The 14,392-nt window shown below is 38.5% G+C and overlaps 1 protein-coding gene across 1 annotated transcript in view; it reads right to left on the minus strand.

Moving 5' to 3' along the window:
* The window catches only part of GRM8 (glutamate metabotropic receptor 8), a 306,292-nt gene extending 293,138 nt beyond the window's left edge, over positions 1 to 13,154 (minus strand). Inside the window, exon 1 of the mRNA XM_059847892.1 lies at positions 12,364 to 13,154. Coding sequence (XP_059703875.1) covers positions 12,364 to 12,873 — 510 coding nt within the window. The 5' untranslated portion in view covers positions 12,874 to 13,154. The remainder of the gene's footprint in view (positions 1 to 12,363) is intronic.
* Between the last annotated feature and the right edge of the window lie 1,238 nt (positions 13,155 to 14,392).

Below are 14,392 nucleotides of genomic sequence, written 5' to 3' on the forward strand. Positions count from 1 at the left end.
GCTGCTCATGTTTTCACAAACAATTAAACTTCCATTGGACCCGCCTGAGAGTCATTCACTGTATAGTCCAGTATTCAGTGAGGAATGGGAATAGCTAAGTTCAAATCATTACTCTAATGAACATTTAATGAATTTTAGCATGGATGAAGTAAAATTTTCCCATTGTGAAAGCTTATCATCAGTGAATAGACAGCATCTGGCAACAGCAACCTTCACATGCATCCAGCTGTCTAGAGGTAGAAGAGCAGGCAAGAGTTTTCAAGAAGATGCACCATTAGAGACCTGTTTTAACAAACAGCTCTGAGATTAGAGCTCGCCAGGGAAAGTCCTGCACACAGCAGACTGGTGAGAAAAGACCTGTTCTGGCAAAAAGAAAAGTTATAGGGTGGAAGTTCATTGCATGCAGCATGCCCAGGCAGCCCTGTTTCTGCAGCGTTCTCACCCTCTGTGTCCAGAACTCATAATTTTACCATAAAGCACTCTTGTCTTTGTCTGTGTCTGTGGGGACTGGAGTTGAGCTATGCCATCTCCTAAGTTTTATTTGATTTCCTTCTCTGAATCCAAAAGAATTTGCCCAAGAACCTCGTTTAAGTCTTGAGCAAACACTGGGGTAAGAGGGGCACCAGCACTTAATGAATGGTTCCCAAGACTGACATTTCAAACCTACCACTTTTATTTTACATTATAAAATCTCCAAAATAGAAACAAAACAAACAAACAAAAAAAAAAAAAAAGACATGAAAATCCAACCCAAAAAAAGAAGCCCCCAAGTTTCACTAAAACATGATCATTTTGGTGCAGAATAAAATGAATGTTTATTTTCAGTTCAGCTTTATTTGCAGGGCCTTGCTCGCAATACTGTATTCATGATTTGGTAGATTAAGAACAACTGAAAAGGAGGAAATTTAAAATTAGGAAGAATCTTTTCTAAAAGGTGTAGAATCTCCTCTTAGCTCCTGGTAAATAAATGAGGCAGTAATTCACCACAGAGCTGCCAGGAGTTGCCTATTCTTAGGGATTTTTACTCAATTTAGAGGTAAGCAAACAAACTTCTAATGAAATCATCATGAAAAATGGAGGGAAAAAAACATTCCTGAGACACCAAGAAACATACTGGCATAATGCTCAGCTAGCAAATCTTTTACAAAACTGTTTTGATTGTTTATCTTCTCAAACATTTAAGAACACAAGTCCTCTCAGCTTAGTAGAACACACATTTGCACACGCACCTGTCTTAATTTTCTTTAATCCCACACTACTTAATTTCACGCTTTGTCATAAAAATGACAGACATTCATTTTTTCCCAATCACCCTAATATAGGTTGCAGATATGAATTTTAACAATTTCAGTATTACTGGGCAATAATCCAAACACCTTTTCCTGACTCTGGATCTCTGTTTCTTTGACTGCCATGGTTTCCTAAGGGGGATGTACAGCCTCTGAGTATAGGTCAGGCAGGTTTCTGCACTTGCTCCTGAGACTGATGACTTGCATATTTAAATCATACTGCTAGCTGGATAATCTCCTTTCATGGCAAAACCCGGGGGAGAGAACTGTGTAAGAGGATACAAGGGATCCCTCATTAAGGACTAGCTAGCTGAAGTACTTATAGGCCCCCAGCCCTTACTCTTATATCTGATTATCAAGGAGCCTTTATATTCACAAATCCCTTCCGCCCCAGAAGTGCTCCATCCAGGGAAGCAGGGGCAGGGAGCCTGGACCTCAGTCCCCCAGATCCCAGGGGCACTCAGCTCCACAGGCACCCTCCCTCAGGCTGAGGATTCGCTGCTGTGTCACTGCCCAAGGTCACCGAGAAAAGCTGTGCTGGAGCAAGACAAAGGACGTAAGGCTTCAACGAGCACCACCACACAGCAAGGGGAGTCTGTCACACTCACACAAAGCTTTGCAGCTTGCCATCCAGCCAAGTGATTATGTGATCCATACCAAAAATACCCTGCATTCTCATCAGCTTTTTGCATCTTTACTCTCATTCTTTCCTGCAGGCCAGAATAATTATTCGGTGTGCATGCAAACACACAACAAAATAGATATAACTAGCATGGTGAATCTTCATTCCCAAAGCACAAGTTCTTTGCTATTCAGCCCAAAAATAGAAATAAGGAGAGGAAAAAAACACATAAGCTTTGAAACTTGGCAGGAATGTCAGGAAATCATACCTTGAGTCACAGGGCCCTCTCAGCATCTGTTCCAACTGCAAGCTTTTCATGCTCCCATATACAGCACAGCTACCTTCCTGTCTTATCCCAGTCACCAAAACTAGCACTAGAAATATTATTTTTTACTTTGCAGTCTCTAATATCCTAGACATCCAGTTTCCAAAATGCTGTTTAGTTAGTACTGGAGATGTGAACTAGCTCACAGATGATGAGTTTTGGTTGTTCAGATGATATTTGGCAAAACAGTTCCCAGTGGGCTGAAACAACAGCTCTGACTGCACTTAGGATTTGCAAGTGGAAGTGTTTGCAACATGCACAAAAGAAATGCTAGGTAATAAGACAAATGCTTACACTTAAAACTTTCTAAGGGCATCATCAAACCCTATCCAACAAAGAAGACATAAACACGTTATTTTTCTCTCATGTTTCATGCTTTTTAATAGCTTTTATTTTCATTACAAACACTTCAGTTCAGCCTGAACTGAGCACAAAGAGAATCAGCCCTTTAATCCTCAGGACAATACATGTTTTCTTCACACTTTGGAAAGCAAATATAACAGCTGGTAACTTTTAAATCCCGTGCTTTGTTGTGCAAAAGATGGCAAGCAGAACCATCAAATTTAGGAATGGAAAACACTGGCTATGTTATCTAGATCATTTTCCTACTGGTATAAAAATTTATATTTTTATACTTCTATCCAGCCTAATTTTCAGAAAGCTAGGAAGTAGGAAATTTGGCACTGTTCTCATCATACACAACTGGATTAAACTTAAGACAACATACAAGAGAGTACTTCTTGGCAATGTTTTTTTCCTAATAATCAGCCCATAATTTAATTCCTGAAATATCCTAGCTCTAGCTATAAATGTCTGTGCTCTACTAACTCCTCTTTATGAGTGGAATTTGGAGTTTTAGGTTTGTAGTTTATTCATATTATAAAATTATTATTTGAAGAGGCATGCCTGTGGAAATGAAATTGCCAGCTCCCCCAAGATCATTATTGTCCTACATCAAAAAAAGAAAAATCTCTTTTTAATTAAACATATTCCTATCTATTTTCAGACTGCTACCAATAGTGCATCAACATGATCATATCTGAAAATTACATAAAGCAATAGAGGACCCATGTTCACTTTTTCTATGTGCCTGCTGGACAAACCCTACTCAAATACAAAGCCTACTAACAGTGATGACAGAATATTTTCATGGACATAGGACATTATTTGCCTCTGGATACATCCAGTTTAAGAGTGGTATAATTTACTGGCTTCCCTGGAATTCATTGTATTCTCAGGGATTCTTCCTCGCATAAGCAAGATTAAAAGTCACACCAAAATCAGACTCTGTTTCCCTTTTGAGTAAACAGAATTCAACACGTAGGTCCTATCCAGCCAGCTATAGAAAAACTACTATACTATAACTACATCCATCACTTGTCTGCTTCTCTTCAACTCAGAAGAAGCCAGAAATTTGAATCCTAAAACAAGTCATGCCCCTGCAGCAAGACATCCACAGTCTTGGGATTCCAAGGCCTTTGCACTTTCTATTCAGTGTATGATATCAGCCCTGACAGCCTATTTGTCTCTTTCTGTGGTTTTGGTTTGGTCCCAGACACCATGGCAGTGAGCACAGTCTGAATTCCCCAGGTTTTTTTATGCTGCTCCTAATGATAAATTTGTTCCTGTCTCAGATTGCCAAGATATATTCTCTTCTCCCACAGCACTGTCTTGAAAGGTTGTTTGGACTATGTGGTTCACAGCCATATAATAACACAGCAAACATCCTTTACAAAAGCACACATATACATGCTATATATTATCTCCCTTCTATTATTAGCCAATAGTGCTAATATAGTGCTAAATTTCAACATGCTCCCCTTTATTTAATAGTCCATTTACATATGATACAAATAGGCAGGTCAGTCTGGAGACCTCCTGCAACCTCACCTACTGTCATACCACACACCTTCTAGACTGGTAGAGTTCCTGTCTAGATGGGAGCCCTCAAGGAAGTCTGCTCTTCTACGACACTTTCTGTTTTTAGCACCACTCATAAAATCAAAGCATTTCCAGGGTACCCAGAGAAGAAACTGGAATGGCAGGAAAACCAGTCCTTTCTTCTGTTCATTTCCTGGGCTTTCCTTTGCTTCTGAAACGTCATGCCTAGAGAACCTTTGTAGGATCAATGGCTGCTCCAATGAATTGCCTAAGTAAAACTGTGGTCATAAGTTTGCACCAAGACCTTAATATATCACAGCACTTTGCAAGCAAAAAAACAAAGAAATTTTATCTGAATAAGAGTAATTATCACTGTAGGGGATCCGTGTTCCTGTAATGCAGTGGAGTTCCTTCACAAAACTGTGCCCTGCCTGCAAGACAATTGCAGTGGTATTTTAGCCACTCTCAAAGTAAAAATCTTATGGAAATTGTTAGGCGCTTTTCATTGATTGATACCCAAAATGGGCTATCACACTTTTGGCACTTTCCAATTTCTAGAAGAGCTATGTGCAACATGCTCTAGTAACAAAGGAATGGAGATTCTGCCTCTACAAATACCATTGCTCCGTAACTAAATGTTGGAGGCACCTTTAGTGAAAACTCAAACCAAAACTCAAAAGATTAATTATTCCAGCTCAGAGCCATCACTTTTGCTTGTGTCCTACAGTCTCAATCTGTAGAAGAAATACAGTGGGAAGAGAGATCTCACAATACCATGGAATATCTCAGCATTGCTATCAGAAATAGTTTACTTCAGAGATGAGTTAGATCCCAGTATCTATGTGAAGTGCCAGACAAGAAATCCTACAGGAAGGGATAAAAAAAGAGAGACGCTTGTCCCTTTAGAATTCAATCTTTCAACAAGCCTTTCCCTTTTTTCCTGTTATCCCCATAGATAGATCCCTCTCATAAGTTTCCTAATTTACAGCTCTTCCTCCTGCTGACACACTCATCCTCACAACCTGCAGAAACCGAGACTCAGAGTCTTGCTTATTCAGCGTGTCTGAAAAAAATTTTCTTTGAGGACTATGGAATTAAATACACTTGAAAAATATTGGCAAGAGCAGTCACAAAAGTAGCTCTTCTTAATTAACCTAGAGATAGAAATAAAAGTGTTGGAAAAGAAAGAGGAGATGAGTAAAACTCTTTCCAAAGGAAAGTGAGTAAGGATTTAAGAAACTGGCACCACCCTTGGGAGTGTTTGAAATCTTATAAAACCCCCTATGACGTCCATCAAAGGTTTCCAAAGTCTTCCAGTGAGAAGAGGTTCTATCTGATGCAAGTACCAGCATGTATCAACCCATAATCTTTCTGTAAACAAGAAAGATGCATCCGCACTCATAGACCTGGTCCAGTCCCCTTCTGAAAGAATTTTATTCTTTCTATTGAGGACACAGACAGCCAAGGGCCAACAGCCTCCTAATTTAAGGCCTCACTTAAATGTTTAATTGTCCTGTCAGAGAGATAGGGGACATACTATCTTGCTGAGAGTACATACAGTATCCAGCCCAGAGGAGTGTTTTGCTCTTGGCAATTTAATTCATTCCTGTGGAATTTGTGTCCTCCAGTAAGACTTTTGTTCTGATGGCCACTTTTCTCTGATAAATGCTAGGAAGCACAAGGATATACATTGAAGCACTCTAAACCAGTTTAATCCTAAAAGCACAATATGCTTTAGGGAAAATAATGAGAATGGAAATAAGCAAACACACAAAATCTACTACTTGGCTCTAACACAATAGTGCCTGGTTTCTGATGACAGTCAGAATAGAGAACTATTCATATTGCCCAACTGCTACTGTACTGAAACAATTAAACACCAGGGGGGAAAAGTCATCTTAATTTGGTTCTCATTGTAGCTAATAAAACTAAAATTGCTGTAGTAAAGAACTGAAAAAGCATCAATGGTCCTTGCAGTGTCTTGGCTTCTCGTCAGCGTGACGTATCAGCAGAGCTCTGTCCTGAGAGATCAGCAGCAATGTCTGTGCTGGTAAATCACATTATTTCAGAGCACATCTCTCAGCAACAGCTCAGCTGCCTCCACTGTCAGACTGTCAGGACAGTCCATAACTCGGCCATGACCTGTGCCAGCCAAGTCTCCCAATTTTCTGACAGGCTTCAGAAGTCATCATGGGTCAGGAATCCTCCTCTCCTGGTAATCTGCATGCAGACCCATGATTTGGGAGAATTAAGGAGTATGTGATATGGGCGTGGATTGTCTGTGCCAGCCATGAAAGGGTGAAATCATTTTCTCTGCAGATGCAGTTTCCTTCATGTGAGAGAAACATGTGTAGATATATATAGATATATATTCCCTGCCCTCAGGGAAGGAGAAAGAAAATCAGATTGTTGGTCTTTAACAGCTACACTCTCTTGGTAAGGTGCTCATGTATTGTACTTATGGAATGATGTAAAACCCTCAACATTTTAGACAGTTTCAACATGCCTACAAAAGCAGGGGAGACATCTCAAACATTTAACTAATGTTAATCAAGCTTCTGATTGTTCCTGTGAAAGGCTTAAACACAAGCTAATCAAAATGACAAAAGAGAAGAACAAAAAGGTCAGAAGATGCTTCTCGAGCCTTGTAGCAAACCAATAACAAAAGAAAATAACACAAAAGCTGATTACCCTTTTGCTCTAACCACAGGTTATAGGTCCATCTAGGAATGTGAGAAACCAAAATACTTAAACTTTTAGAGGAGTATTTAAGAAACTAACATACTGAAAAATAAAAAATGAATGCATCAAGTTGGTTCTGTACTCTCTTGCCTCAAGCAGCTTAGCACAAATAAAATTTGATGCTAATCAGTGCTAGCAGTTTTCACTGAAAACCTATTATTTCCTCCGGCTGCAACTAAAAAATTTGGCAACTGTTTCATTATTGGTGCTAGCAAAGTACCTCTTGTACCTATAATTTTATCTTGGTGTTGACCTGGTATTTGCCTCTCTTGACCACACTTAACCTGGTAATGACAGAGAATCATGGTTGAGTTAAAAGGGGCTTTCTGCATTATCAAGCGTCTACTGCAATGGAAATAAAAAGAGAGATGAACTTTTCTTCTATGTAAAACAAGTTCAATTATGAAAAAAAAATATAATTAAAATAAAGGTATTTTTCAGCCAATAACAAGACAAGATGCTTAGGCACTAGACAGATACATGCATTTACTAACCTACAAAAAAGCATTGTAAAATTAAATGGAATGTATTGGTTTCTTTTATAGTTAAAAATTATTTAGGAAGTGTGAATATTATCTAGAACAAAAGTAAAATAAATATGTTCCTCTTAGAACCTATTTCAAAATGTTTTAGTCATCTTCTCCTTACATACAATAAATTTTCTTCACACTTCACACAAAATCTTCCACATATGTTTTAACCACCAGGAAAAAAAATCATCCTCTTACACATTTCAAATGGTATGTAGTGGAAAATATTGACGCATGTAGAAGGACACAATGAACAGAGAAAAGGGATATATTTTAATCAGTGCAGCACATTTTTTTATTAATGAATACCAATATGCTGGGTAAAATTCTTGAGCCTCTTCTTTACTTCTTTAAAGTATATAATACAGCTTTTCCATTATGGAAAGGGCCTGCAGTCACACATGGAACACACTGACTCCTGCACCTTCCTAGAGCCTTTGAAGTCTGCGATGCTCATGAGGTGCAAATATTTCTGTAGATATAGAGTCTAGACCAGGATCTGTGTATGCCTCAGGTTGCCTCACAACAAAATATGTTTGTGGTATCTGAAATTAGGTGGTAAAATGTTATCACATTTTATTTACATCATATTCCTTTTCATGAGATGCACTCCATTGCCACAATTTAAATTCAAAGCCCAGCATTTATGAAGTTCAGTGAGATAAGCCTCTGTACTATGGTAATGCCCTCATTTCTGGGAGGCCTGTTGTCTGCTGCTCTGTGCAGGTCTAGAACACAAGGCAGCAAAAGTGCCAAATGGCAGCCAAACATAAAAAGACCTGGAACTAAGCATAAAAATAGCATCATCCAAGTATAGCCCCAGAAGATGTGCAAAGCTACCAGATATACACTAAAACCCAAAATGAGGCAATGAAACAATCAAAGTGGATAAGCAACATGCCATAGGAGCTAATATATTCACTTCTAGATTTACTGAAAGACACTCTCCCCTGCATTTTGGATGGTTGCCATAAAGTTGAAAGTGCTACTCTGTAATGTCATTTGTACTTGTACTTCTATAGAGGTAAACGTGTATGAAATGCATAAGGCAAATGTGCATGAAGTGAATATTAGTCCCTTCAGACAGCACCTACTAAAGTGGATTACAGCTCTGCAGCAAAAAGGAAATTTGACCAAACAGAGGAAATAAGTAATTTAGCCTTGGGAAACTGGTGAAAACAGAAGGTGAGACAAGGAAAGGCCAGGCAAGGCAAAGAAAGGCAAGGAAAGAAATAAACCTGTCAATGAATATTTGGCCTTATGCACATGTACATAAATATATACATAAAAGCTTGAGATCACAATTCACCAAGCATACTGTCCACCCATCTCAATTTGCATGCAAACCATCTTCCCTAGGCTGCTCCTAGTGTGACACTGGCTGGAAGATGTGTGAAGGTGACAGATGGAGTGTACCAAGGAGTTCAGAAATAGTATGTGGGGTTTAGACGTGAGGACACAAGCATAAACAAACGCCTCCCTTTTTCCAGCAGATTTTAACCACTGACATAAGTTACTCAGACATTAAACAAGTAGAAGCTTTGAATACAGGGAACATAACACATGAAGTGAGCTAAGTTACATAGTCTCTTGTTTCCTCCAGGCCAAGTTTGGGGAGCCTGGAAAAATACCCAGATACTCCTAAGAGTCACACAAAACAGATAAATGTTCCCATCTACTCATGCCTAAGCATCCTACAGGAAAACAGAACTTCTGTAAAACAAATATAAGGAAAGATGCAAGACTAATATTTTGACAGATTGAGCCAATAGAAAGTTTTCCTTTGTGATAGTGAGAGCTGCTTAACTGAGACAGCCAGCTCCCCAATAGACCCTACCAGTCTATGGTCCTTTGTCTCTGTTTTCTTTGCGAAGCAGCCCACTCCTGATGTTTCCTGATAAAAACAACTAAAACTTATGGCAAAATTCAACAACCTGATGATAATCAAGCAATAACAGGTACACTTTCACACAATTTTAGTGCTTCCTGTGTGCCTCTGGAAAGTCTAAAAACCACCAGTGGGTGAAATTTAGGCTGTCCAAATTTGTGCCTTAATGTTTTAGACCAGCTAAGGGTAAGACCAATGGAAAATCACCTGTTAAGCATCAAGGCACCTCAAAATTCACAGAACAAAAAAGGAGAGAGAAGAATTCAAGGCAAGCCATTTGATCAGGAGAAAGGCTATAGATAGGGGTCATTTTCTGTGGTGGCCTCCCTCCCCTCTTCTCATGGAAACACTTAGATAAAAGAATACATTTACTATCAGTTTGTGCTATCCACCAGATCATCAGATAGAACTATTGACCTGTATGTCTTCTGTCATAAAATCAATAAAAGAAAGAAAAAAAATTGCAAGAAAAAGAAAAATAGCAGCACAAAAGTTCAAGCTGCTGAGAGTAGCACTTCTTAGACTATCTTTGTGTATTCACATTGAGAGATACACTATACTTCTCACAATTTCATTACAAATTAAAATTTTGCCAGATAATAATGTTCTTAAAAATATGTAGTCCTGACATTTAGGAACTTCAGAGCAGGTATTAATGCAATACTGAACTTCAAATTACAGGTTCAACTTTCTAAATAGTACTGTGAAACAGATGTATGGATGAATCACACTCATCCTTGATAAAATGGAAATAGGCATTTGCATGATGGTGATTGCTGACTTCAGTGCAAGTGCAGATATTTACCCCAGCTGAGGGTCCCACCTCGACATATACCAAGTTAGAGTAAACACAATTTCATGCCTGGAGCCTCTATGAGCACAGGCCAAGCTCCAGGTCCTCAGCCACAAAGTTGTGGGGATGCATCAGCTGAGAATTTCAGCCTACATCTTTGGTCTGAATACAACCCAAACTGAATTATACATCTAAGTTTCTGGAAAACGACCCTTAATTTCCTAATCCTCTTGACTATAACCACTGTGAGTGGTTTCTACTGTGCTTCTAACTCAAAGCCTTATCCAGAAGACTTTACTTGTGAAGAGATTCACTTCTGACAGGAAAGTGTAAAACCAGATTTCACATGCTGGTCCATCATCAGACATTAAAGGGTAAAATTTATAATTTTTTTACATTATTAAGAATATTTGAACAGGATCCATATTTAAAAATAAAAGAGATGTCTCCTCCTTTTGCCAGCAGCTGCATTACATCAATTAAATGGGTAAATAAGATCTTTCCCCAGAGGGGATATCACATGACCCTCTATTGATTAAGACTGCAGTAGAATGTTATTTGCAATCTTATTGCATAATGTAAATCAGGAGGTAGCTGTCAAGGTTTCAGAAGACAAATTGCTGCTATCTTAGACAATTCATAGGCCTCTTTCCTTCTTGCTGCTCTTAATTCTCAGTTAATGCATGTCTTACCTGGCTTAGTTCCTTAAATCAGTCTATAGAACCCTATTCAACTCAAATCTGGGTGTAAGTTGTAGTCTACATGGCCCTGCATTACAATGGGTGTTAAAGTGACCATTCCATCTATCATTATTTCATAAATATTCATTATTTAATAGGATGACACAACTTCAAAAAAGGATGTGAACTGAAAAATAGACACCTCCTGCAACATGCCTGATGATTCCCAGGACAGATAAGCCTCCCCACCAGGCACAACTCCAGAGGTGCTTTCCATATAGAATATTTTTTAAGTCTTAGCTCAGTTTTGCGTACTTGATTTTCACAAGTAAAATATATGGCTAGAACTAGTCCACTGCTCTCAAACCTGTGCAGTAACTGCAGCTGAGCATCAGTTTCGAGACTGAAAGGAACACCTGACCACAACCCAGCAGTCACTTTGCTCCTCCACTTAACTGTAAATCCATCATTATTTCCTTCGAGGGAGAACCAAAAGGAAGGACTATAATCTCCACTCAAATGACTGAAATGCACTTTGCTGAGAAACCATAAAAAATGGCCAATCTTTCTCTACTTCTAACCAATCTCAGTTACAACAATTAGCAAACAAGAGCACTTTTCAAAATACTTAACAGCAATAATAAAGATTACCAGAATCTTCTGCACCAAAGTTAAAGAAACGGTCTTTAAGTGGGTTTTGGTGACTGTAAAGTTGTATGAAATACGGCAAAATTTCTGAATGGATGAAAGGAACAGTGGGTGGTAGGACAGTAATAGATTCAGACATAAGCTACAATTGTTCTGCACATAGAAAAAAGTGCTCAACTTACCATCATCTGTTTGCCATTACAAAGGATTAAGAATTAAATATCTGCTGCCTGATCATTTCCATCCAAGTTGATTGATTAGAATGTGTGCATCTTCCCATCTAACTTAGCAAATTTACAAAGGGCAGGTTTACTTTTCCATTACCTAGAATGTCTGAGCTTCATAAAGTATTTGGAAACAAATGCCACTAGAACTGTTGCCTAAAAATAATCTCTCACAAATGATAACAAAGTCTGTAAAAAATATCACCTTGCAGAAAATAGAGAGGAGGTAAAATTTCAAGAAAATCAAAGATTTTACAGATTTTACATTTCATTTGCCTAGACATACACATTGGTAGCACTAGATTATTACTGGCATTTCTTTCTATGTAAGGAAATTATTTGGTCCTCCAAAAAATTTATTTGTGTTAAAATCTTATTTTTCACTCTCCTGGAAATTTGGGAAATTAATCCTAACCTAGTCTTGATGAGCATAAATGCTTAACATGGAGCAATTTGAGTAGCATAAAAGTAAAGATACAAATTCCTAAAGAGTTAAAATGTGCACAGATTGCTCAGAACTTTAAAAGAAGTGCTTGGTACCTTAAAAAAGAGTCTTCCAACACTGCTTTTAGGTATTTTTCCCCCCTCTGCTTTGAAAGGACAAACCAGCCATTTTAGATTTTTGAATGAGAAAAGTGTCCTTTCTCTTTTGAAGGTATGAAAACACAACCACTTCACTTATTTCATTGTTCTTGAAATTTAAAAAAAAAGAAAAATTTACATATAGAAAATGTTACTTACCTTAAAGAGTCTTAAAATATTTGCGACCATAATGGACACAGAACTTGCTGCAGCACCTATCACACCTGATATCTTGTCTGGCTTAGTGAAAATAGGTGGGTCACCATTTGCACACTTCACATCTGAACCATCTTTTTCTATCAATGCTTGCACAAATGTTAAGGACTGCTCCAATGCATAAGTGTCCCTGGAACACGTATCAAGGATACGGACACCCAAGGTGATATTGGCAAGAAGATCAGGGTCTTTATTAATTTGATCAACTGCATACAGCATTGCCTCTAGTCTGTGGATCCCCTTCTCCTTCTTGAGCTCCCCACAAGGCACCCCTCTATCCCCTTTTGCATGAACGGGGAACAGTCCTCCCAAGATGATGTCCCCATCCAGGCGAATGGAGTGGGCATACTCCTGGCCATGAGTCCTTTGCATCAGAGTGAGTATCCAGTAGAATTTGGCTGTTAACAGGAAGAAACAATGGCAGGAAACCAATCGTTTGCCTTCGTATACCATTTTCTCTGAAGACGTTGTTGCTATCCAGTATCCAGTTTTTCTTCTTGCTAAAGGATGAGGCTGACCATTTGAAGCTGCACTTTCTGGAGGCTACCATCAGTGCCCAATAAGTAATATAGAACCATGTGGTGGGTAGGTAGAAAAAAAGATCTCAGCAGAAGTACATAAAACGTGTTTTACAAAATATGTCCACTGATGGAACAGGGTGACCAGCTTTTCTGAGGAGGTTTTTCAATTGCTCTTAATTGATGGTGAGGAGTAGGGTAGTATGTCTGGTCCTGATCCTTAAAGGAGGTCAGTAGCTTATGTCCTTGAATTTTGCCCTACAGCTGAGGTACTTCTGAAAAAAAAATAATAATAATTTTAAAAAACAGTGAGAAATACCATTTACTTCAGCAGTTTTATACCTGTCACACAGTGTATTTACTTTTGATTAGGAGTTACATCACCTAGGTTTTATTTTCAATGTCCTTTAACTTAGCAAATCTTGGCCTTCAGTGAATTTGAACACCTGGCTGCGCTGTACTATAAGCCAGGAAATTGATGATGCCAGCAGAGCAAGAGCCGAATCAGGGGAACTAAACTTAGCTTGGTGTTCAGATTCTGAACAGTAATTCATATTTACCTTCATGTTGCATGGCACCCAGAAACAGACCTGATCTATAACACACCGTATTTTCTGTTTTGCTGCATTATTCTGTTCAGCTTTATTATTCTGCTCCAGCCTACAGAAGTGCAATAACCACTTACACTCTCACTCCTGGAGAGGTCTCATTTATGACAATGGAGTAATCAGGGCGCCTGAATTTAAGTACGCCCTTCACCCAATGCAGTACAAGCACATTCAATTCATTTGGATGTGAGACTGATTATTTCTCCAATGGAATTCACTTTGAGGGGGGCCTAACTATATATCTAAATCTCCTTCAAGATAATGTCCAACACTAAATTATTTTTATGAAAAGGTAGCTCATTTCTCAAGTGAAAAGAACACAACATATTATGTTAGGAAACCAGCTAAATATCCGATGTTCCTTTTCCAACATTTGACTTGAGCTGAGGTTTAACATTAACAAGGTCTATTTTCTCTATTCTCTGCTTGCATTTGGACCACATTAAATAGGAACAATGTTGTGCCTGCACTGACATTTGGAGGGATCCCACTGATTTTAACAAGATGAGGATTTCAGCCTACATATCCAAACACCTGACTGACTGTTATAAATATCTCCAAATTGCCCACACTTTAATTCTCAAGTGAAGGCATTTATTTATTTCAATTCTTAACAAAATTATATGTGCCTGAATACATTTTTAAACCTCTGAGGAGAAGAAAGCGAGAAGTAATTTTACCTGATACTAGACAGGCACACTGTGGGCAATTGCATCTGAACCAGTCTCTCAATACATCTGTTAAAGACGGAGAGAAGTGGACATACTAGGGTACAATTTACCTTATCCTTTTTTTTTTTTTTACAAAAGTTTTACTTACTATGAAATTGATCACACTGAACCAGTG

Source organism: Haemorhous mexicanus, chromosome 5 (genome assembly GCF_027477595.1).
Source record: "Haemorhous mexicanus isolate bHaeMex1 chromosome 5, bHaeMex1.pri, whole genome shotgun sequence".
NCBI lineage: Eukaryota > Metazoa > Chordata > Aves > Passeriformes > Fringillidae > Haemorhous > Haemorhous mexicanus.